At 43.6% G+C, this 27000-nt stretch overlaps 1 protein-coding gene across 2 annotated transcripts in view; it reads left to right on the top strand.

The window, feature by feature from the left end:
• Positions 1-27000, top strand: part of CACTIN (cactin, spliceosome C complex subunit) — a 220391-nt gene that overhangs the window by 68177 nt on the left and 125214 nt on the right. For both annotated transcript variants that reach the window (XM_068233847.1, XM_068233846.1), the window contains exon 5: positions 10110-10205. In XM_068233847.1, coding sequence (XP_068089948.1) covers positions 10110-10205 — 96 coding nt within the window. The remainder of the gene's footprint in view (positions 1-10109; positions 10206-27000) is intronic.

Here is a 27000-nt window from a genome sequence, read left to right as displayed (position 1 = left end):
TGAATTGGTGTATAATATGAGTCCCAGTCTGTAAAGTTATATTCCTGCGGTTTGATTGTAAAAGAGCGGTGTTGTATCAATCCAACAATTTCTTCCAAGTAACACACTATCCGCCACCACACCACCAGGAAACAGACTCACCGGATCCTAAGACCTTAATAAAGGTCAAACAGCGCTTTGGAACGCTCAGGGCCGTCCCACACCTCCTCTGGCTATCGTCTGCCTTTACCTCCGACCCGGTGTCTCATATAAACATGTTCATCAGCATATATAATCCTCAGAGGGAAGAAAAAGCTAACATAGCATAATACTGTAAAATTTTATTAAAAGATAAAAACAAATTGCACTCACAATCCGTAGACTCAATTAGTGGGCTCAGAGTTTTTGCCACGGGCTCTCCCCCGTTTAAGTTGGGCTCCGGCTGCCTTTCTGTGTCCTCCCGTGCCGTGGATGGTGCTATGTGCACACTAGCTTCTCCCACCGCCGTTCAGGACGCCAACCAGACGCTCCACACTCAGTAAATGGCTTTCACTTCCGCGCCTAAGCCCCGCCACCTTCTTTTAGACATTGTAAAGAGGTTAATGCTGGATACACACCATGCGTTTCCGCGTTCGATGCATCCGTCAATACGCATCGATTTGATTATTTCCGACATTTCCGATTCACGTTTCGATGGATCGTTAGGTTGATTTGCCATACCTTACATGGCAATCGACCTAAAAATCATCGAAATGCGCTCGGAAATGATCAGAAATAATCGAATCGACGCGTATCGATGGACGCATTCGACGCGGAAACGCATGGTGTGTATCCAGCATTAGAGTCCGGAGTCCCGTGAGGCTGATGCTCTCACTGAATGCTCAGGGAAATCAGTTGTTTGCAGGATACTTTGTGCCGAGAGGTGTGGTTCAGCTGTGCATTATGTACTCTGTCCTCTGCCGTACATTTAGACTATAAGATGCACTGACTTTTTTTTCCCCCCACTCTTTGGGGTGGTAAAATACTACTTATAGTCCGCGAAAACACTGTAAGTTCTTAATGACGTTGGTACAGAATAAATTTGGGGCTAATTAGACCCTCTCTGATGATATTGTGTGTGTAAAGCAAACTAGCAGTCACAGCCATCTGAAGCACTCCAAGGACAGAACTTCTGTGTCAGCAAGGTTCAATTCTCTGTGCCAGTGTGGAGCTATCCAAGTTCTTATTCAAGAGCTGGTTGAAGATCTAATGCTGGGCATACACAAAGCGATCCGGCGGCTCGATTAGCCGCCGGATCGACTCTCACCGTGGCCACCTGGATCAATTCCCGCTCGTCCCTGCCGCCGCTTCCTTATCAGCCGCTCGATTCCCCGCCATTGTACGCCAGCGGGGATCAAGCGGGCAGGGATCGAGCGGGTTCATCGGACCTGCTGAATATTATCAGCTCCCAGCATCAGCTGCTCAAAACACGGTACAGAAATGTTCCGTGTATCCCCAGCATTAGTCAGGGCAGCTTGTATGCATCTCTAAGTGACTAATCCTGGCACTCCTCAGATACGGAAAATGTACCGCTGCCCCGTTATTGAGGTCCTCAGCATAGCGTTGAAAGTCAATCAATTGCCTATTATGAGTTTGGCTACCTTTTGTAATGTTATCCTGCCTCTTTCGCCTGCTATTGTCCTGCTTAATTGCAGCAAGCCTATGTCATAAAGCAGCCACATTTTCTTTAACCTCCCTGGCGTTCAGTTTCTGCTGTATTCTGTACAAATAGTGATCCAATTTAATTTTCATAACCCCCCTCCCCCCCTTTTCAAAATGACTCTTATCATTTACACTTCCGAGCTGCAGCTGCTCAACCTGCACTAATACGCATGTAGCGGTGGCCATACATCAGGCGATGATTGGCAGATTCAACCAAGAGACAAATGTCATTCTGATCAAATCTGCACATACTGTACACCTCAGGCTGATTCCCGGTCGACTTCAGCATAAAAAACTCTCGAGTCTGCTGTGTACGCCGCTGCCCCCATAGTGTATAAATGTACCCCTTTTGTGTGCATTTATATATTACCTGTCCTGTTTTGTTCAGACTAACCAGCAAGCTCATGGTGACCCAGAACTCATTGGGGTGTGTAAGGGACTACAATGGTCCTAAAAGCCCCCTTACTAAGATGTTAAGAAAAACAAAAGTTTGCTTTCCTAAAACAGAAAGAATTTGCGATAATTCAGGTTGGAGTGAGCTCGAGATTTCTCCCAGGCACCATTGCTGAATATATGCAAATTAACCATTGTACCCTTAGAAGCTAAACACACCTCCAGAACCGCTGGAATGCAATGATGTGTCAGCTTGTGAATATGTACAGAGCCATAATAATCCAACATGCGGTTGTTGTGTTTGTTCACTATGCGGTGCTCATCCGTCTTCGGAATTCCCCACAGGTTATTGTATTGAATTCAATGCAAAAAAAAATATTTTCCCACCAGATGTTGACGGTGCATGACCCTGGCGTCATCTACCTCGATCCCCGGGAAACATGTCGCTATTGGAGATACAGGACGAGGGATCAGCATGCCAATGGTAAGTATAAGTGCCCCTAGTATAGGTTGCCCCTGATGAGTCTGGTGGATGACGAAATGTGTAGGGCGGAGCCAGTTCGCGTGACGTCAACGAGTTCGAATACTAGCAGCGGTGAGCGAGGAAAAGTACCGAGGGGAGCCTGGGAGCAGTGTTGATGTTCTTAGTGCGGGACGCCACCGGGAATGTATTTCCACGTCCAAGAGGCCCCCAGGGAACACCGCTAAGATATGCTTAAATGTATTGGGAGCTTGTAAGTAGGAATTTGGTGCGAGAAGGGCGGATGGTATGCTGATTGTGCAAACAGACTACACTATGAGATTTTTTTTACTGTGTTTTATTCAACGTTTTTAATGAAGATTAAAAAGTGTATTCCATATGTGCTGGATGTTGTGGTTCACTGAGGAGCCTAGTGGATCATAGAATTGAGCTTGAGACCCACCTGAACAACGAGGTGGTTTGAATCTGGTGAGCCCCTTTGATATAGGTGGTGGTATCACGTGTGAGGGCACGTTTCACACTAGCACGGATTGTGTTGCAAATATTATATTGAGGCAGAATCATGCGATGTGTAGTTTGTCTCCTATGCTTTCCTTGCAAATGAGAGCGCAGTGGAAGATTTTGCCATTTTGCCTTCTATATAAGGATATACCTCCCCACGGCGAACTTACAGAACTCTTTTTGCTTCTGCAAAGAGTTTGGTGATTATTTGATAAGTGTGTGCAATTAAGTGGCACAGCCAGTGATATCAGTATTAGGTAGCCAAGTATTGCACTTATTGGCTCTACCCCCACCCTTTAGATTGTAAGCCTCTGGCAAGGCCCTCCTCCATAGTGTTTCCAGCTTGATTATGCAATATCATGGTCTGTCACCCCTCTTGTGGACTAGAACAGTCATTTTGACCAATGACTCTGAGCTACTGTTATCGAAGACCTTTTGCATGATATTGATTTGTTGTGAGCTACTTGTATGTCCTACCTTGTATGATAACTCTTATCTATTGTGAAGCACTGCATAATATGTTGGCTCTTTATAAATACAATAAATAATATTAGGTTAGCCAGCTATAGGTTCCCCATTATCATTAGCCACCTTTAGGTGCCTCAGTATAGTTAGCCAGCTTTAGGTGCCCCAGTATAGTTGGCTAGCTACAACTGCCCCAGTATAGTTGGCAAGCTTTAGGTGCCCCTCTATAGTTAGCAAGCTTTAGGTGCTCCAGTATAGTTAGCTTAGCTATAAGTGCCCCAGTATAGGTTAGCTAGCTATAAGAGGCCCAGGTACACCACTCACTGATCCCCCGCCTCCCTCCTGCTCCCACGATAGAGGGTGGCCTATTTCCAATCCGTACGGTGGACAGAGAATACCAGAGTGGGTGATCTGCTTGGGCAAGGGGCACGGTGAGTAACAACGCCGTTCACCCCGGTATCAATGCAGAGGGAGTGGAAAGAAGGGAAGGATGGATAAAGGCAGAGGGAGATGGGGAAATCACTCTGAGGGGGGAATCGGTGAGAGGGAGCTTCTATACTGGGCTTCCTGTAGTAACCTATACTGGATCACTTCTAGCTAACTAAACTATTCTGGGAGCACAGGGTACTCTAGAAAATTTCCTGAGCGACACTGTCGGGCATACCGCCCAGGAGGTTAATATCTGCAATAGAGGGAGTTATTGTAGCTTTTATGTCCCATTTTGATATTGTCAGCCATTTCCCTGATATCAGCTAAAGTCAGAATACCTTGTGCCTTGTTAGCAGGCCTATTGATTTGATGTGGAGTATGCTTTGGGGAAGACCTGCTGGAATGGGATCCCTCCAGCATCATCCTGCAAGCCTAAGTCTGCTCTGTTAACTTGCTCTGAGTTCTTAGAATCTCCAGTAGATTTTTCCCCATCTGTTTGGGAGTCTCTCAGCCTTCATCTGCTTATCATTCTTTGTTTTGAGCTGCGTAATGGGAGCAAATTGGAGTGGATTGTGGGTGTGACAAGCCAACCCCGCGATCCCGTCGAGATCTGCTCCCGTTAGCGTACGCAGGAAGTACGGGCGCAGACGGACAACGAGACCGGTTGCTGGATCGTCAGAGGTAAGAAAGTAAAGGGCGACAGAGCGTGCCAATCCCGTCTAATCTGCTCCCGTTAGCATACGCAGGAAGTACGGTGAACAGACTGATAAAGATTGGTCGCGCAGCTGCCGACAATATGTAATGGGACAAACATCCACCAATCCCGTATTACTAGGCCACTGTTGCCATGCAGGTCTCATGCACTAGAGACTGCTGGAGGCAAATTCACTGTGTGCGTAGTAAACGGTTAAGATTGGTTGGAGATGCCCATACATGTACAATTCTGATTGTATATACAATCGGTAAACTAAAAATATCGATTTCGCGCTGGAAATCGGGTAAATAAAGTAAACTGCCACCACTCTCTCAAGTTCAGGGAGGAAAGAGACTCCCGCTATCATAATACGGTAGCCAGCCCAATCACGTTCAACACGCTCAAGTCACCGTTCGGGGAATAATCACTTCCGACGGCTTAAAGACTGTGAGCAATGTGACGTTAAAGAAAGGTTACTGGGTCCCTATATGATGCAATCTCGAATTGTATTTATAATCGAGAAACGAAGTTATCGATTTCGCACAGGAAATCTGGTACTAGCTAATCCTAGAAGGAAGAAACGGTTATTTACAACCTAGCTAGCAAATCAACAATTTATAAGCAAATCATAAAACAATGCGGTAGTATGACTGACTCTTCAGAGGGCAGATTCGTTATAGCAGCAATCAGATGACCAGAACAGGCACAAGACTGAACGATAAAATCGTTAGTTTATTTCTAAACTACATACACACAGCTTATTTTAGAACAGATTGATTGACAGAGAGAAGGGAAGAAAAGGAACAGAATGTCCGATTATATACAGTTCAAATACCGTTATTGGTAGTCCATGCGGCAATCGCAAGTCTTTGGCGTAATGTCCAAAATGGCGGTTGCCATGCAGCCAACAGGCCTTTGTTAGAAAGTTCCAAGATGGAGGTTTTGGCCCGTGTCCTTGCGGGCTGCCAGGATGTTACTAGGCATCAGATTGAAGGTAAAGAACTCTGGACTTTTGGATCATGTCAGTTTTGTTCCTCACTGTAGGTGGGAGGAGTTATGACACATACAAGTCCAGCCTTGCAATTTGAATAAGGCAATGCCCCCTTAGGCAGGGAGAGGTTTTGGGCCAATTCATATTTTGCCCGCTCTCGGCATGCCCGTGGGTAATATCAGGAACCCGAATAAATATTCATAATCAGCACAAGTGTGTGCATCTGCTGATACCAAACTTGGGGGGTTTAGAGTGAACGGTGACCCCAAAATGCATATCTCTGCTTTGGCAGGACTTACCGTTAATTCGGGAAAATCCAATTGTGTGGTTTGTTCCGAATTACATAATAAGCGGGTTCTAAAAGCCGTTGCCTATTTGGAAAGTCATCTTTATGACAAAAGATGGATTTCATATTTGTGAGATCACAGGAAGGTCAGCTGCGAGAAGGATTCTCTTTGAACCTTCAGCTGAGGTAACCCTGAGAGAACCCCCTGCTGTGATCGGTTCCTAGCAGTCTGGAGGAAGGGGCGGTTTATTAGCTTCTGTCCATCTAATCTCTGATGGATGAGCTATAACCATTCCAGGGATGCTGGAGAAACACTTTCACACGGAGGTGAGAAAAGCTGTAATTAGAAGCTACCAAAGAGCCAGGGTTTGTTAGCCTTTGACCAGGGAGAGGAACTGTTAACCCCTGGCTCCCCTGATCTTCTTATAAACCAAGCCTTTCTCTCTGCTGTCACTTTTAATAGTGGCGACAGGGAATATTTTATAAGGCTCTAACTACTTTTTTTAGGACGAATAAACGTTGATTCGTCACAGTGGGTTTCAAGCAGGGGTCTTTTTAAGCAGCCAAGCCACGCTGCCCCCCTACCAGAGAATAATTTCAGCCCAAATAAAGTCAACCTTAAAGAGGAACTTCAGCCTAAACAAACATACTGTCATTAAGTTACACTAGTTATGTTAATTACAATAGGTAGGTAATATGATCTCTTACCCACCCTGTTTTAAAAGAACGGGCAAATGTTTGTGATTTCATGGGGCTGCCATCTTTTTGGTTGAAAGGAGGTGACGGAGCATGATACAGTTCCAACTGTCCTGTGTGCTGATCACCCCTCCCAGTTGCTAGGCAACGTGCATAACATAGGAAATCCCATCATGATTTGCACATCATCAGGGGAAAAGAAACCTGGGCAGTTTTCTTTGATGGGTGGAGCTTAGCTAAAAATGCAGCTAAAAATTATGCTTTGGTAAGAAAAACAAAGTTCTGATGTTGTGAAACTGTTACAGAAACACCAAGCCTTTTCAGTTCTGCTGAGTAGATTTTTGGTCCGGAGCTTCACTTTAACCGAAAACGGTGATGAGATAAACAATTTTATCTATCCTCCTAGTCCTAAAAATGACTTTGATATCCCACAGTTTTATGTTATGCTTGAAAACTTAAAAAAACAGATTTATTGTTTTCTCAGCTGAATGTAATGCCTAGTACACACAAGGAGATTTTCAGGGAGATTTCCTGCCAGATCGATTATTTCCAATGTCTGATCTGATTTCCAATCGATTTTCTATAGAAGTGAACTGGAAATCGATCTGAAATCAGATTGTACATGCTGGAAATAATTGCTCTGGCAGGAAATCTATCACAAAATCTCATTGTGTGGACCTAGCATTACAGTCTGTCTCTGTGTCTGAGTGCTCAAATAAATAAATAAATATATGAACTATTGACATTTTCTCGTCTGTTCTCTCCTGGTAGAGAACTGGGCTTCCTAGAGCAAAGTATTTTATCGCTGTAATTCCGCATCGGTAGTCAGACTGGGTCCCGACTGGAGAAAAACTCCACAGTAGAATATTTAACTCTTTCAGGCAGAGAAAGAAGAAACACTTCACAGCATATTTATTTGTGTGCTATATACTGTACATACGCATGTCTATATCATCATGTCACATGTCAGTTAAGGTTCCCTTTAAGGTTTATGGTTGAGCCTGTGGATTCCTCGTGTGATTTTAGGCTCCAGCGTGTAGGGGGTATCTGCAGGCAGAGGGGCTTAGGGGGTTCTGCAGAGTCCAGGGGAGCTGTTAGAGCTGGTCATGGGGTAGGCACATGTTCAGGGGCTGAACAAAAAGCCCCAGCAAGGCCTACCTTGTCCCCTGCCTTGATGAAAACAGACTGTCTGGTCATGCCCGGGGTACAGTTTAAAGACCCAGAAAGGTCAAATGGGTACTCTGCAATCCAGCAGTGTCTTGTCAAGCAGGTTGGCCCTAGATAAAGCTGGTGGTGTGGAAGCTTTTTCAGATGCTGCCATCATGCCAGGCTATGCCCCTCCCTATACACAGTTACTATACACAGTAAAATGTTAGTGCATGCTCTCATAATATCTCGTTTGGACTTTTGTAATTACTACTTTGTGGGCTACCAGCAGACTGGCATCCCTATAATCTTTACTGAACCTAGCTGTTAGACTCCTTCAACTTTCTTCTTGCTTCTCATCTGCAGCTCCCCTCTGTCAAGTTCTTCATTGGCAGAGAGTTAAACAGAGGATCCTCTTCAAGCTCTTAAAGGGAAGGTTCAAGCAAAATAAAAAAATGAGTTTCAATTACCTGGAGCTTCTACCTGCCCCATGCAGCCATCCTGTGCCCTCGTAGTCACTCACTGCTGCTCCAGTCCCCCGCTGGCAGCTCGCTGACCTCGGAGGTCGGCGGGACGCATTGCGTACATTTTTACGCATTCCCGCTAGTGCAGGAACATTAACACATACATTTTTACGCATTACTGGTAAAAATGTACGCATTGAACCAGTAACGCGTAAAAATCTATGTGTTAATGTTCCTGCACTAGCGGGAATGCGTAAAAATGTACGCAATGCGTCCCGCCGACCTCCGAGGTCAGCAAGCTGCCAGCAGGGGACTGGAGCAGCAGTGAGTGACTACGAGGGCACAGGATGGCTGCATGGGGCAGGTAGAAGCCCCAGGTAAGTGAAACTCATTTTTTAATTTTGCTTGGACATTCCCTTTAAAGAGAACCGGAGGTGGGTTTGAAGAATATTATCTGCATACAGAGGCTAGATCTGCCTATACAGCCCAGCCTCTGTTGCTATCCCAAACCCCCCTAAGGTCCCCCTGCACTCTGCAATCCCTCATAAATCACAGCCACGCTGCTGACAAACAGCTTGTCAGAGCTGGCTGTGTTTATCTCTATAGTGTCAGTCTGCAGCTCTCCCCGCCTCCTGCAGAACTCCAGTCCCCGCCTGCATGCCTTCCCTCCCTGCTGATTGGAGGGAAGGGACGGGGGCAGGGACCGGAGCTATGCAGGAGGCAGGGGAGCAGCTGAGACTGACACTACAGATGTAAAGCATGGCTGTGATTTATGAGGGATTGCAGAATGCAGGGGGACCTTAGTGGGGTTTGGGATAGCAACAGAGGCTGGGCTCTATAGGCAGATCCAGCCTCTGTATGCAGATAACATTCTTTAAACACACCTCGGGGTCTCTTTAACTTCTCTCCATACAATCTCTCTTCCCTGTACATCTCACTAGTTTCCAGATATCAACCCAAGTGCAATATTCATTCTGCACAACACCTTTTTCTGTTTTCCTTTAGTATTACCTCCTTGCATTCACATATATGAGATTTCTCACGCGCCTCACCCTTCTCTGAAATCCACTTTCAAAACACATCCATCACTCTCCAATCTTTGAAATGTTTAAAATGCTCCCCCCAGAACTCACTTTTTCAGACAACTACATGCTCTAACTTGGGTAATTTCCCTTCAAATTCTGGCCAAGATGTGATCCTTACTAAATGTAATCTAAAAACAAACTGCCTCTAGTTATACGTGTATTACGCCACCTAGTTTCCCCCCTATTTCTTTAGATCGGGTATGTCAAACCGGTCCTACGAGGGCTGAGATCCTCACACATTTTTGATACAGCTCAAATGAATTGATGGGTCTGAATCAGGAAAGATGTGGTCCATCAGGTAGAACACATTCCTTTCTTTCTCAGTCCATCCTAAACACTGGCATGGATCTAGCCCTCCAGGCCTGGAGTTCGACACGTGCTTTAGAGTGTAGGCTCGCAAGGGCAGGGCTTTCTTAAACCTCATCTACACCATATAATTTTTTGTGCGTTTCGATTTATTGATTCGATCCAATCCGACATGTCCGATCGGGATTTGATTCAATTGAAACAATGGCAAATCTAATCCGATTGAATCCCGATTGGACATGTCGGATTGCATCGAATCAATGAATTAAACCACACAAAAAAATTGTAATGTGTAGATGGGGCTTTACACGTTAGTGTCTTTTTATATATATATATATATATATATATATATATATATATATATATATATATATTTATTTATTTATTTTTTAATATGTACTTACTCTTTGGTACAATGTTGGTGATTAGGATTGTGTAAGTAATCATTGTAGCAGATGAGGTGAGTTGTTTTTTTTTTTTTTTTTTTTTCAGGCACTTGAAAAGAAAGGTTTAAGTCATTTCACCGAGAAAGACCTAAAAGAAAGGAACAAAAGTATCCAGGAAGATAATCGTTTAGAGCTGCAAAAGGTAAATGTTGGCGTTGTAGTTTTGAATCCTTTTTTTTTTTTTTCTTGAGTATTAGCATGTTTTGTATGGACGTGTATAACCGCTAGAGAGGTTAAAAAATCTTGAAGGTTCTGGTTTTGGCTAGCTCTGCAATACATAACTTTCAATTATTTATGCTCTACATGCTTTTCAGAGTAGAATAGCAGATGGAAGATGACCATACACCAGTAGATTAACATTCGATATTATACAAAATATAATCAGAAATTGAATATTGTTATTGCTACATCTGCAATCTGTGTACTGCCTGATGGAGTCCAAAGCTAGGCAGAACCTCAGCTGCGTTCACGCTGCACATATGGAATGGATTGGCACAGATGCGAAAAGATCAGATGCAAATATTTCTCAGTTGGTGCAGAATTATGCAAATGTATGCAGTTTGAAAATGGACTGATCCATTGAAGCTGTGGTAGGATGTACTGTAGGTCCACTTTTAAGTTTCATAATTCTGCATCAGCTTCAAATTATTTGAATCTTATTGACCATTCCTAATGGTATAGTGTACTTCAATGTAAAATGTGCCTTTTCAGCCTTCATCCTCTTAATGCTCTTTTATCTTTATTGTCAGATCACCGACATCTCCAACAACGTTTCGGAGGGCAGACCTCCTTTGTCAAGTAACAGCCAGTATCTGATAAATAGTATCACAAACATTTCTTATATACCTCCTTGTTCAAAAACTGACCAATCAGTGCAATATGTCGCTCTGTGGCGACCAATCCCCTTACGTCCGCCTAGCGGACCTGATGGGGAACTTCTATTTTACATATTCGCGCTGTGCCTACCAATAGAGGAGCAGGGGGAGCGGCTATGACGCATAGAGCGAGGACGGACTCAATCTGCCGCCACGTGCAGGCGCCGACCAATGAGGGAACAGTCAAGAGTGACATCATGTCAGGCTCCGCCCGTCTAGCGAGCGGACCTGACAGGAGACTGATTCCCCAAGGACGGAACTCTCCGCCCTATGGTCGCGCCGCATCACAGTGTGGCAAGGCGGATGCGTCATCATCCGCCCGCCCACTGCAACTAAGCGACAGAGAGGACGCCTCCGCCCAGCGTCAATGCGCTCCTATGTAAACAATCCTAAAACACACAACATGATGACCATATCTGGGTGCCAAAGCATATATACATCAATCATACTCATCTACTCCTTTCTTAAATTCCTTTCTCAAAGGCCACCATACGCAGCAACAGGATACCTACAAAAGCAAAAGCAAAAATATAAATATATAGATTTAGATAAACGGAAGCATGTCATAATCCCTATTCCTACCTCTGGGTTCTAAAGTATCAAGTCTACGTATCCAAACTGCTTCTCTATATAGTAATTTTTTGATTCTATCTCCACCCCGTCTCAAAGGCTGGATACTACTGTATTGTTTCTAATAGTACTTTTATGGTGTACACTGTCACAGTGTCATAAAGGGGAGCTACATCTGTCATCCACATTTGGGGACAAGATACTACATTAGAGGTCACTTTGATTGCAATTCACGTTTCATCGTATATGCACTCAAATGCCCATGTGGGTTATTATATATAGGACAGACTTCACAACCTATGAAAGTTAGATTGTCAGCCCATAAAAGTACTATTAGAAACAATACAGTAGAATTATCAATACCTAACCATTTTGCAGAGGCAAGACATTCAGTAAATCAGTTGCGTTTCCAAATACTAGAACAGGTCCAGCCTTTGAGACGGGGTGGAGATAGAATCAAAAAATTACTATATAGAGAAGCAGTTTGGATACGTAGACTTGATACTTTAGAACCCAGAGGTATGAATAGGGATTATGACATGCTTCCGTTTATCTAAATCTATATATTTATATTTTTGCTTTTGTTTTTGTAGGTATCCTGTTGCTGCGTATGGTGCCCTTTGAGAAAGGAATTTAAGAAAGGAGTAGATGAGTATGATTGATGTATATATGCTTTGGCACCCAGATATGGTCATCATGTTGTGTGTTTTAGGATTGTTTACATAGGAGTGCATTGACGCTGGGCGGAGGCGTCCTCTCTGTCGCTTAGTTGCAGTGGGCGGGCGGATGATGACGCATCCGCCTTGCCACACTGTGATGCGGCGCGACCATAGGGCGGAGAGTTCCGTCCTTGTGGAATCAGTCTCCTGTCAGGTCCGCTCGCTAGACGGGCGGAGCCTGACATGATGTCACTCTTGACTGTTCCCTCATTGGTCGGCGCCTGCACGTGGCGGCAGATTGAGTCCGTCCTCGCTCTATGCGTCATAGCCGCTCCCCCTGCTCCTCTATTGGTAGGCACAGCGCGAATATGTAAAATAGAAGTTCCCCATCAGGTCCGCTAGGCGGACGTAAGGGGATTGGTCGCCACAGAGCGACATATTGCACTGATTGGTCAGTTTTTGAACAAGGAGGTATATAAGAAATGTTTGTGATACTATTTATCAGATACTGGCTGTTACTTGACAAAGGAGGTCTGCCCTCCGAAACGTTGTTGGAGATGTCGGTGATCTGACAATAAAGATAAAAGAGCATTAAGAGGATGGTGCCGGACTCATCTTTATTTACATAATATTGGAATTGCTGGCTGTCAACTCCAGATCCAGGCACATCCCATTGATATTATTAGCTGGAAGTGCGGACTATCTTCACTGCTTTTCAGCCTTCAGTGTTTTTTCACCTTACGCATCCGAGCAATTTTTACATTTCATCGCTCCTCCCATTTATTCGCCAATAACTTTCTCACTACTTATCACATCTAAATGATCTATATCTTGTTTTTTTCACCACCAATTGTGCTTTTGGGGGATGGTATTCGTTTTCAGTAATTTAATATGTAATATGCATTTTAAAAGGAAAAACAAGGTAAAAAGTGGAAAAATACACTTTCTTCATTTTCATCCACTATGCTTTAAAAAAAAATCGAACATAAAACTCACATTTTATTTGCTCTTTTGTCCTGGTAATCCCAACATTTAAATTATGTTCCTAGTGCGATGCATGGGGATAATATATCATTTGGAAGTGAAGGTGTATTTTTTTTTTGTGTTTCTTGTTTTCATATTGTACCCTAGCAATAATTACAAGTACTCGTGCAAAAATAACAGTAATAAACCCTCATGACATACATATTAAAAAAAGCTGAGTCCTTAGGGTAACATTTTATGTATCCTGTTTTAAATTCGGTCACTTTGTTTTATCATTACAAGCTTTTTATTTGGGTACTGTCACGGAAGAGCAGTGAGACCAGAAAACGCAATTGCAGTTGGTTGCCTAAACCGATTGTCGTTGCGTTGCTAGATCAACATTTGATGTCTAGGGGGTCTTCTTTTGGAAATGTAGCTTTCATAGCTGCTAGAGGAAGTCTGTTCATGAAACCTTCTGCCTGTGACTTGTTAATTAGCCAGAGGTGTGAAACCCTAGCTGGAATCCTGGTGTAAAACTCAAAGCTTGTTCTAGCTGGTCACGATTAGATGATAATTAACACACTAAAAGGTGGTTTTCATCCAGGGGAAGCCAAAGGAAGCTAGCTCCAGGGGTCCACTGAAGAACTCACAGTGGCACCGCTGGGGAACAGATTTAAATGCATGTGGTTTATGATTTCTGTCTGTTAAATGAAAACCGTGCAGAGCACAGCTATGAAATTCAAATAGTCTTATTCGTTAAAATCTGCCCAATGTGCTGATATAAAATTCATAACAATAACGCATCCAGTTATTGGTGTCGGGGACAGGACAGCTTAACGCACTCATGCAAGATGTCATATTAATCGGTATTTTCTGACAATTATGAATCCGCTGTCTGCCTAAATGACATTTATCGTTTAAATTAGTGTTTTAAAATGTAAGCTCAAAATTCCCCTAGGAGAAGGTGGGCTGTCATTGGTGGGTAATTCAGAGGGGGCAGGCGTTGCCACACCCCCAAACCAGCTTCATCAAAAGCACATTGCCAGCAGGTGAACTTTAGTCCTCCATCTTAACATCATCTGGATTACAACTAGACCTGCTGCTGGGCAGAGGACCACCCAGCAGCCATCTTTGAACTGTAACATCTGCTTGGATTACCAAAATATGCCTAAAGGCCTATGATTCTGAAACCAAGGACTTTGCATTTCTTTTCCCAGAAAGACATACTTCCGCATGAACTTAAGTATCCGTATTTTCTCTCCCTTTTTATTTTTTCATACTGCGCTATTATTTGTCTCTATAACTGTTGTTTTTAACGATTTTCTGTATATATTAATTATTTATATTGCTTTTATAATAAACAACGCTAACGTCATTTATTTGTTCAGCTACCCTGCTATTCAGCCGCACAAACTGAACCCTGGCTTCTGAAGAGTCGCTAATATTGTCGATAGCTAGATAGAATAGCGTGTGTTTAACCGTTTTATTTGCAGGTCTAGAATCAGACAGTCAGTGGGTTCCTCTGTCCCATTAGAACAGAGGTGGTGGCAGTTATACCCTGAAATAGTGTGTAAGTTGTATTACCGTAACTCACAAGCTCCCTTCTAGTCGATCTGCTGCCAAAGTCCCAGCAGTTTCTGCGCACTGATTGCAACCACAGATTGCATGGTCTGTGTGCTGAAACCGATTGGAAGACATTATGCGGTCTGGCCACTAGGGGGTTTGTGCAGGTACTGAATATATGAAAATAAAGTATTGCTTTCGATTGTTTACTAAAAGTAATTCACAAGACACAGGCATCAACCCAAAAAAAAACCTAAAATCTATTCTACAACTTGTCACGGTTAAAAGGATACCCCACATATGTCATCTAATAAGTATCTGGGCATCTAGCATGACATTAGCGACAAAGTGTCCATGTGGCTTTGAACAGTCCAATTTTTTCCACAAAATATTTTAGCGCCATAATATGTTTGCATAGCCCCAGAAGAGTCTGGGCAGCAGAAAAAGGCCCAAAATGTCACCATTATGTAAAGCTAACAACCAGGGCTATTCAAAAGTGGGTGTTTTGTAAGCTACTGACTCATGTAATTTTGCTGAAACTTTCCCAAGTTTGATCATAACTTTAAAAATGACATTTTTTTCTCATAATGGATTGCGTTTTTCACTAATTTTTTTTTATGTGACATGGGTTCAAGCTATAAGATGCATCAACATTTATTCTACAACTCATTACGGTTAAAATGAGGTCACATTTACATCATTTGTTAACAAACTGGTTGCAGAGCAATCCATTATTCTCAAGGTGCGCCTAGGGCCATTTTTTTGCACGAATTGTTACAGCGCCATTCTTTTGCATAGCTCCAGAAGAGTCAGAACATCAGAAAAAGGCTACAAATGTCACCATTATGGAAAGCTAACAACCAGGGCTATTTAAGTAGGTATTTTGTAAGCTACCGACTTGTGTAGTTTTGCTAAAACTTCCCACTTTCCCAAGTTTGACCATCATTTTGAAAGTTGTTTTTTTTTTTTTTTGTAATCATGGATTGTTTGTCCCTACCTATTTTATTATGCGACATTAACGGAAGCTTTAAAACACATCAAAATGTATTCTACAACTACATATGATTAAGGCTGGTTTCACAGTGGGATGTTAAAGTCCCACGTTACAGCAGCCAGTAACGCAGCCTAACTCACAGCATTGTGAAATCAATTGTGCTGTTCACGGTGCCCACGTTGCGTTATATAGTAACGCAGCACGTTTAAACAAAGTGCTGCATGCTGTACATTATACTGGGCTAAGCAGCGTTAGACTGTTTGCACATGCTCAGTAATGTTGGAGGAGGAGGTCTCCCCTCCTCCTCCGCGGCCAGCCACATGGCTAATTAATATTCACTGCACTGCAGAGACTCGTGGTGGGACTGTGGTGTTGCCCGGATCATGAATGACTCGTTCATTTGATCCGGATCTTTTTTGTGAGTCGAATCATCCGGATCATCACAATGAAAGATTCGGTTCACAGTGGATGTCTGTCTGGAAGAAACACTAACATACAGAATGTACAGTGCAGTGAAAGTCCTGTCCTAGTCATTTCACCCAGTCTGCTTCTCTAGTAAAATGATTTGGTTCAAAGATCTGGATCTTTTCAATGATCCGATTCAAATGATCCGAATCCTTAAAAATATCCGGACTTACTATGACTAACCTGGAGCGGCTGCTTTGAGAGCTGCATAACGTGGCTCAATCTGACGTCCAACTTCAACACCGCCATGCGTTGCGTTAGGGGCACGTTATGCGACCATAACTTCCCCTAAAACGCAACGTCTTGGTGGGAAAGTAGCCTAAAATGAGGTCACATATAGATCATTTGATAACAAACTGGATGCACAGCAATCCATTATTCTCAAGGTGCGCCTATGGTTTTTTTTGCAGTTTTTTTTAGATAGGGATTGGTTAGTGTTAGGCGTAGGTGGTGACTGGTTAGGGTTAGGAATAACTGAGGGGTGGTGAGGGTTAGTCATAGTTAGCGGAGGGTTCAGGTGAGAGTTGGGGTATGGGGGTGATAGTAGAATAGCAGAATATCTGTTAAATTACCATCTACTATAGTGGATAATAGAATATCGGTAAAATTGCCAATATTCTATTACCGTTATTTCATGTCCATTACCATCATTTTTCCACCAGTTTTTCCTCACGGTGCGATTATAGATACGCCCTGTTAATGCTTAACACAAACGCTCTTCGATCTATACCTAACCCCAGCCACCCCACACAGACTCCTAACACTAATCCTCCCCAATCTATACCTAACACTAATGGATGTCGCCACTAATAGCCACTATAACAGTAAATTTGGGTGCCAGAGTTGCACGATAAAACAATGGACACCGAGACCGCCCACTATAGGAACTGCAGCTATAAATAGCAGGCGTCGTGGCGCCGGCTATTTTTAAATTTTATAGCTGCTAAATTTATAGCAGCTTTTTCTATAGTGCGTGGTCACGTCAGTCACTATTTTATCGTGCGATTTTGGCGCCCAAATTTACCGATATTAGTGGCTATTTACATGGGGCCTATGGCAGCTATTTATCTGCGCACTGCATCCAAATTTAGGTGACCCCTCACAGCTGCTGCAGCCACCTCAGAACACAGATGTGAGGTAACAGAAAACTGCTGTGAGAGAGACACAATTAGAAAGAGGCCACACTTGTGTCTGCGGAAAACACTGGTGTTTTCCCACGGTCAATTTTTTGCGTAATTTTCGTGCTTTTGCGCATGCGTCATCCACCATAGACTGCCGGCACCTGCTAGCAGTCTATGGGGATAGTATGCATGTTACGATTTCATGCAGTAGGGAATTTTTTTTTTCCATGTGCAAATTGCGGACTGGAAAAAGAACGTGTGCGTCGCCATTGAAAAGCACTATGTGCAATTGTTTTTTTGTGTTTTTCAAAAAAGCTTTACCTTACATTAAGTGTTTGTATGAATGATGACTTATTACTGTAACAGTCGTCCTTCAAATAGCGCGCGGAGAACAGCGATCCTTACCGATCCATCTTCACTACCATGGTAACAAAGGCGTGAACAATCGTTCAATCGCGATAAAATTATCACAGCAGGCAACGGGGATCAGTGTGATCGGGCGCTCAGTGATCCATCTTGACGGTCACTAAACATTTTGACTAATTCTCGTTAAACGATTTTACGCAATATTACAAAAACAATCATTTATAGTGAAAAAGTCCTGTTGCTAAAAAAAGTCGCCGTAAACGTTGCCTCGTGTGGGTATGGACTTTCAGGCACACTGATTTGTTTAGGACCTCATGATCCCTCGCACCAATCATTGCCTTGGGGAGACATGAACAATAGAGATGGCCTGAACTGTTCGCTTGCGAACACTACATAGGGAATGACCCCAGGGTCACTTTGGTGTTCCCAAGCTTCCTCAATACTGCACAGGTGCTTTCCCTGGGGCTGCGCGTCCTTGATCACGCGCCCGCAGCCGGGAGTGCTCTGCGCATGCGCAGGATGTCACGCAGCGCACGTGATCAAGGACACGCTTCCCCGGGAAAACATCTACAAAGTATTGAGGAAGCTTGCGAACACGGAAGTGACCCTGAGGTCATCCTCCATGTAGTGTTCGCAAGCGAATAGTTTGGGCCATCTCTAACAAACAATCTTTTTTTATTATTTTTTATTTTTAGCTTTACTATTTTTTTCTCACAATAAAACTACTTTTTATTTTTACCACTTTAACAAAAAAAATTTTTTTACTTTTTTTTTTTTAACAATGAACACTGTTCTTTCAGCATAAGTGGTTAAAGGACAACTGTGGTGAAAGTATATGGAGGCTGCCATATTTTTTCAGTTTAAGCAATACCTGTTGCCTGGCATCCCTGCTGATCTATTTAGCTGCAGAAGTGTCTGAATCACACCAGAAACAAGCATGTAGCTAATCTTGTCAGATCTGACAATGTCAAACACCTGATCTGCTGTATGCTTGTTCAGGGTCTTTGGCTGAAAGTATTAGAGGAAGAGGATCAGCAGGACTTCCAGGCAATTGGTATTGCTTAAAAGGAAGTAAATATGGCAGCCTCCATATACCTCTCACTACAGGTGTCCTTTATAGAGGAACTGATACCCCTTTTACCATGAGAAATCTTTACCTTTTCTCAAATAGATCATTGGACATTACTCTCACGTACTAATTTGTCTCCCTAAAATTACCAAGACCTAAGTCGCATCCTGCATTTAATACCACTGCCACGCACTTGTGCCTGTCTCCGCCCCCGTTGTTCATGCATGTATGTGCAATAGTTTAAAAGCGAATGATTGCTCAATAGCCGTAATCATTCATTGAAAGTTAAAAACAAAAGTTTAAAAAGTTCAAAGTGTACCATTAAATAATAAAGTGGTTTTCGCCTTCAGTAGATGAGACCTGAATGGAAACTGTGGCATAGTAAAAGTAGGTTGGTGGGTGTTGTCATATTGTTGGCAGCTTGCTGGGATAGCAGAATCCAAAAGCAGTCCTAAGTCAGCTTTTGGGGATCAGAGTGAAAAGAACTGACAAACAATTTTGTTATCAGAATAGGGCAGTGGTTATTTGGTAATCCTGCCCTGTGGAACTGAAGTCTCGGATGCAAAAATGGTACACATTGATGGAAACAAAAAAGATTGGTATACTTCTCCCCACCTTTGCTATCTCCTATTCTTTTACTCTCTTCTGGATGTCTGATCCAATTCAGAATGACCAAAGTTGGACTACCGCTGACTTGCAAACCCTATACGAGTCACAAGGCATAGCCATTTGGGACAAAATATAGAGAACAGCTGATCAAACTTTGACGGCAACAGACAGCCAGGCGATGAAAAATTCCTAATCCGTGTGGGAGGCTTTGCCGCCACACTTTTTAACATCTCCCTACACCGTGAGCCCTGCAAATGCCATTACTATTTCAGCTCTGGGTAATGTGAATACCCTGGATAATCCTACGCCTACAGCTCCTGCTGACCCTCAACAAGGAACAAGCAGCTCTGGACAAACCTTTGCTGCTTTGGGCCCAGTGAGCCACCAGTGCTTGCTTGCGCAATAATCCTTGGTAATACATTTATTTTGCCAATAATAAAATTCATGCATTTGCATTCATGCATCATATAGATGACGTATTATCAGGGATACAAATCCTACTACTCCTCCCCCCCCCCCCCCCCATCATATAACACTATACATAAAGCGCTTAACCTGTGCAATCCTCTCAGATATTGGCCTCGATTCGTAAAAAGGCTGTGCGATAAAAAAAAATCTGGACGTTAAAATATCGCATTCGGTACTTTTGTGTGCTAATTCATAAAAATGTCCACAGGTGCGATAGTTCAGTAATTTACCAAAGCCCCAAAAACTTGTTTGGGAACAGAAGAAGAGTGTGGAGTTGCCTGTTTTGTTGCAAGCTGCTCCATGCAGTGATGGCATTATAATAGTAAGCGGTATCCAAACATCCCTTTAGAATGTACTTTTTTTTTTTACTGCATCTGCTCGCTCTGAATCTATTAGTCTTTCTTAACATTTTATTTAAATGCCACAGCTTAGAAGACCTTCCAGGAGACATTACACATGCCATGTTTAGGTGATTTCCCCACTAGTTCCTCTGCATCTTCAAACAGGAACCTAAATGGTTAAACAGCCGAAGGCATCCAGGGGAAACCGCTTTTGTTCCGTTTTCTCTATTGGCTGCCTGGGGGGTAGAAAAGCTTGTTCCACTAGAGAAGCCTACATCCAATCAGCAGGACTTGCAGGAGTCAGGATCTGTTTCTATTGGCCTTGCTTCTGTCAGTCATAGCTTATGCCTTTCTGCTTGTGTGAGTCACGGCTGACTTCCCACTGTCTCGCACAGTCTCTGCACTGATTTCGCCACACCGGAGGTGCCGGTAATGTGTAGTCTTTATGAATTGAAATTTACTGAACTGACATACATAGACCTATGACTATGGTAGGGGCTAGATTGTGAGCCCCTCTGAGGGACAGTTAGTGACAAAACAATATACTCTGTACAGCGCTGTGTAATATGTCAGAGCTGTATAAAGAAATACATTTGCTGACATTTACTGATATATGCTATAGACTTGTACAGTAATCCCCTATAATGCATCATCTAAATTGCCATTATTACAATTTATGAAAATACAAATTCATACAATTCCTGCTAATTCAGTATACCCCTATATACATTCAAGTGCTTAACCTAGGCTTCCCATCATATAGTGCTATATATTAAGTGCTTGACCTGTGCATTAAAGGGAACCTAAACTGAGAAGGATATGGATTTTTCCTTTTAAAATAATACTGCTTGCCTGACTCTGCTGCTGATCCTGTGTCTCCATTACTTTTAGCCACAGCCCCTCAACAAGCATGCACATCAGGTGCTGTGACTGCGGTCAGACTGGATTAGCTGCATGCTTGTTTCAGGTGTGTGATTCAGCCACTACTGCCCCAAAGAGATCAGCTGGACTGTCAGGCAACTGGTATTGTTTATACGGAAACATCCATATCACTCTCAGTTAAGGTTCCCTTTAAAGTGGTATAACACCCAGCATTTCTTCTTTGCTTTAACCTCCTTGCCGTTCTGATTCTTTCCAGATTTTAGGGTCTAAAAGCGGTGCAATTTTTTTTCCACTCTTTCAGACCCTAAAACCTGAAAAAAATCATTCTGGCAGGGAGATCTGCAGCAAAATAAAAAAAAATGTACCATTCTGGGCTCCTGTGCTGCAGTTTTCTCTTTGCCCACAAGATGGCGCTAATATACATATAAACGAACTTCTCTATATTTCTCTAATATAGAGAAGTTCGTTTTCAATATTAGCCCCGCCCCTGATGACGTCACACTGCCACCACCGCTCTGCTGCCACCACCACGGCTCCGCTGCTCCAACTGGCTGCCGGGTCCCCGGAAGAATAGCGGGGACATGGGGGATCCCGGCGGCCAGGGAAAGACCCCACACTGCCGGGGAGAGAGGCTGGAGTCCCGCTGCGCAGCGAGATCGCGTGCGGGACTCCACAACTAAAGGTAAAGCTCTGCAATGCCTACCCCGACCTGAGCTCGGGATCACCGCTAATAGCTTCTTTTTTCTACCCCGAGCTCAGGTCGGGAAAACCGGCAAGGAGGTTAAAAAGATTTACAGCATATAATATACTACCACAATTTATTTTTTATTTTTTTAGCAGAACAGCATTCAAAGGGTTAAAACATTGGACTAAAGGTGGCCATACATCAGGCGACTTGGCGGCTAATGTTAGTGCCTCCCCGTGCCAGTGTAAATGTATATATTACCTCTCCGCAGTCTCCACTTGTCCACCGCTTTTCCAGGCGCGTTATCCTCTTCCACATACACGCACGCCCCACTAGGTTTCCTGCGTGCGTATGACATCACACATGCGCGCCCTTACTAGGAGACCACGAGTGGCACGCATGTATGTGGAAAACAAATTCTGGAAGCATGTGGGGGACAAGCGGAGGCCGTGGAGAGGTAATGTATACTTCTGCTTGCCTTCACTCAGGGTTGAACCTGGAGATGGCCCAGCCTGCCTAGGGGGCAGGAAGCACAAGTTACAATTAAATAGCCACATCCTCCTACCTAGCCTCAGTGCTTTCCTGTTCCCGAACAGACAGGATACAATCTCCGGACTGCTGGGGTTGCTGCCTGGAACAATGCACTACTTCCCAAATTCAGCTCCCTCAATCCCAGAGGCTCTCCGATATGTCTAGACGCATTCCTGCTTCACTGGGGTCTGGAGAGAGCATTTGTTCACCCTCCCTTAAAATTAATAGGCAGGGTACTTCAAAAAGTGATCAAAGACCAGGCCTTGATAATCCTTATCGCCCCAGACTGGCCAAGAAGGCCTTGGTATCCTCTGTTACTTCCCCTAGCAGTAGAGGAACCCATGGTCCTGCCGATCAGGGAAGATCTGCTGTATCAGGGACAGGTATACCATCCCTCAGTGGCCAGTCTGAACCTGAAGGCATGGCTTTTGAGTGGCGCCTGTTGTTGAATCGAGGCCTATCTGAAAAAGTGGTTTTTACCTTGCTTCATGCAAGAAAACCTGTCACTTCCACTATCTATCTCAGGATTTGGAAAGTGTTTTGTGAATTTAACAAAGACACTCCAGAAAATCTTGAACATTTTTTAATTCCAAATATTCTAGAGTTCCTGCATAAAGGGCTAGATATGGGTCTAAAATTAAACACCCTTAAAGGAGTCATCAGGCAAAGTGACTTTGCTAAAACACGCATGTCTGCATTTAACTGACCTTCTTGTCCGGTGGATCGTGGCCTCTCTTCCCCTCTCAAATGTATCCTTTACCTGCGGTGCGCTCATGTCGGGGACCCGACCTCGAGGTCAGGTTCCCCAGCGACACGGAACATCTTGGGAATGCAGGCGCAGTGCTGCTATCCTATCTGCAGGACGCTAGCGCAGTGATGTCACAATGCGTGCTGCCGTACGGTGACTTACAACTGCGCACGCGTACTAGAGCTGCCGGAGGAGGGTTTGAGCTTGCCTTCGTCACTCGCAAGCCAAACCTTCCTCTTCTGCCACCGCCCACTAAACAAAACACTCCCACTCACTTCAGCCCAATCCCTTCAGCTATAGTACGCGTGTGCAGCCGTACGTGAATGTACGGCTGGACACATTGAGGACCAACTCCCCCCTGCGTTCCACACAAAGGAACTAATGACAGGGAAGAATAACTTCCGGGGCACGATAAACTAATGGACCGAATTGTGGAGCCGCTGCAGTGTTTAGAAAAAAAAAATATGCGATCCTGCACAGAGCATACTGGGGAACAGCGGCAGGTAGGCCATTTACAGACACAAGTTTGCCTAATAACTCCTTTAAGGTGCAGTTAGTAGCCCTGGGTGTATATTTTGGTTTTCCTTTTACCTCAAATTCATTGATTAAAAGGTTTATCAAGGCGGAAAACCGTGGTAAAGAAACCAACTGTTCCACCTTGGGACTTGAATTTAGTCCTAAATTCTCTTATCGCATTCCCCTTTGAGCCCTTGGATCAAATCTCCATTAGGGACTTAACGCTGAAAACATGTTTGCTTGTAGCAGTGACTACAGCCAGGCGTATAGGGGAAATACAAGGCTTAAGCATAAAGCCACCATTCATGACTACCTAACTGGATAGAATCACTTTTAAGTTGCCTCCAAATTTTTCTCCTAAAGTTGTCACAGATTTCCACAGAGAACAGGAACTCTTTATCCATTCCTTTTGTCCGAATCCTTCAAACCGAAAAGAGGAAAAGTTTAGTTTCCTGGATGTCAGGAAAATGATTTAGTTTTATTTAAACTGCTGAGTGGAGAAAGGAGGATAATTTATTTGTTCAGTTTCAGGGTGCTCGTAAAGGGTTAAGAGCATCCAATACTTTAAGTAACTGGTTAAAATTATGTATAAGCAGTAAGCTCTCGAATATTATCCTAAACACGGCTAAACGTTTGATAGCCAAACATTGGCGTTCAACGAACACGCCAACTAAAGATGCTTTGATTAACGAAATTATGGAGGTTAAGAGATTAGAAGAGCTCACGGCTCGCCTAAATGATACACTAGGCAAGTTCAATGAGATCTGGAGGCCATGGGATGTATGGCGGATTACACAAGACTATGGAGAAATACTCTGACAATACCAGAATATATAATATTGAAGGAATTTATACTTCCCCTTTCTTTCACTACAAGTACTAATAACCTCAGTGTGTGTGATTGCTGTAAGGGCTGCGATGGGTCGAATCTGAAACTCGTTTCTCTATAGTCTATTCTAAACCTCTTTCTCCCTCTTCACCTTTCCCACTTATCTTCCTACTTTTCTGGTTTTGTTATTGCCAACACTAGAATAGATACTATAGACCCAAATGCGCATCTGAATGCTTAAATTAGTCAGTGGGTCAAACAATGACGCTAGCAATACACATTAAGTGTACTAGGTGTACATTCATATCTATACTCCACAGGTAATATACACGTACACGTAATATTTTATTGAATCTACGAATTGAAAATTAGTCATTATGTTGGAAACAATAGATCTGTGACAAGGGGATCACTTGAGTGTATGATCCCTCTGGGCCTCAGGTCCCCCTTGATGCAGATGAAAAACTTCTATAATCTAACTCCGATTATAATAGTTAAGCGCACATGAGTGGCAGACATGTGCAACTTCCTTAGCTCAAGAAAAGTTGTCAATACGTCAAAATACTCGCTATCTTTTCAGTTAATGGTTATATAGGGATATGTTTGTTTACTCTATCCACTTGGTTATGAAGTTTAGAAGTCAATATGGTTGGTTGACCTATTGTAAAGGAAAATCTGTTAACAATGTAACCAGGTGTACTACTACTTGTAGATCCCTTGTATCATTATCATACTCTCTGTATGCTATGTGTAAAACTTTAAATAAAGAATTTTTTTAAAAAAAAAAAAATTATGTATAAGCAGAGCTTATGAAATAGCAGGCAAGCCAACCCCTGTAAATGTCAAACCACACTCCACTAGGGCTGTCTCCTCTTCCTGGGCAGAAATAAATTCTGCTTCAGTACTCCAAATTTGTAAGGCTGACTGTGATAAACAGCGGAAAAGCCACCGCATGTTCTGGCAGCAAGGCGGCTGATTCCACGTCTGATGCGGCGGTTTGTCCGCGTCAGCAGGCGTCTGGTTTGTCTGGAGCTGGTGGTGCCCATGAGCAGAGTGGCGTGGGGGCCGCCGCATGTTCTGACGGCAAAGCGGCGGATTCCGCGTCCAGTGCGGCGGGTTCCCCGCAACAACATGCGTCTGGGTTAGCTGGACCTAGTAGTGCACACAGTTGGAGAGCTACGCGCGCGCGCCGCTAGACAGGCTCTTTATACCAATAGGAGGAAGATCAGCTGATCGGGACGGTCAGCTGATTCCTGCTCGGCTATTGATTGGTTGATGGAAGCTGGGCGGCGCTGTGGGGTTCTTGACTATATATATCTCTTGCTGTTCAGTTGCTGGTTGTCTGGCGTTGAGAATGCTATGTGTTAGCACTCAGACCTTAGTCAGATCTTCCAGTGTGGTGGAACCAGGAGGACCTGGGAATCCACACTTAGCCATTTACTGTATATCATCTGTGTTATTCTCTAGTATAGTTCCAGGGTGTTGAGATCACGGCCCTCACACCCCAGACTAGGAATACTGTATATCATCTGTGTTATTCTCTAGCATAGTTCCAGGGTGTTGAGATCACGGACCTCACACCTCAGACTAGACCTTGTTCTGATATCTGTTATGACCTGTAGCTTTCCTGACTATACTTCTGATCTCCGATTTGGTACTTTGCCTATCTGATACTCTGTTGCCGACCCGGCCTGTCTGACCTTCTGGCTGTCACCCTCCGCAGGGTGTCCAGCCTTTCCGCAGGGGTCCCCTGCTCTTCAGAGGGGACACTGCTCCTTATCAGTCAGGGACTCCCTCTCCAGGTGTCCTTAACTGCAGTAGAGTCTTCTCTACTTATTGGACCACCTGCTACCCTGGTGGTCCAAAGGTTTCTGTTGCACCAAAACACTTACACACTCAGGTGTCTAGAGGTTAGACATATTTGATTATTGGCGATTCTGCAGATCCCCAATAATCAGGTATATCTGTATTCTTGGGGATACTGCAGATCGCCAAGAATCAGATTCTCTCTCTGGTTGCTGACACCAATCGTTACAGAACGCCAGACCAAAACAATATGGACGCACTTAGCACTCGTCTGGACACACTCACCACCTCGGTGGAAAATCTCATCAGAGTGATGGACGGTCAGCAGGCCCAGATCTCTGCCTTATCTGGGTCACTACAAGTCCTTCAGACGACTGTAAATTCAGTGTGATCCCCTTTAGTCACAGACTTGAGAATGTCTGTACCTGAAAAGTTTTCTGGCCATAGATCTGACTTTCAGAAATGTAAAAATCGTGTAATAAAAAAACAGCACATTTGTTGCCTCTTTAGTAGGATATAAAACGTAACTTTTAATAAATAAAGATATAAAATACACCCTGAGCCGGCTGTCTTAATTACAAACTCATAACTTATGAACTAGGGGTCTATAATAAGCAACACTGGAAAGATTACTCCCCCCCCCCCCCCTTACAGTTCATATCGTCAATAATAAATTACACAAAACCCCCACCAAAATAACCCAACATGTTTCACTTCCTAGCGGAAGCTTTTTCAAGGGAGCAAAGTGAAGTGCAAAAGTGCATTGGTGCTAAGGTGCAATATTATTAAAACAAAGAAAATAACATGAGTCAGATAGCGTGTCCGCTCATGACAGCAGCCTAGGCGCCATTGTGATCATCATTGTTTAGCGAAAGTA

Source organism: Hyperolius riggenbachi, chromosome 1, assembly GCF_040937935.1.
Source record: "Hyperolius riggenbachi isolate aHypRig1 chromosome 1, aHypRig1.pri, whole genome shotgun sequence".
NCBI classification, from domain to species: domain Eukaryota; kingdom Metazoa; phylum Chordata; class Amphibia; order Anura; family Hyperoliidae; genus Hyperolius; species Hyperolius riggenbachi.
This window is presented reverse-complemented; position numbering and strand designations above follow the sequence as displayed.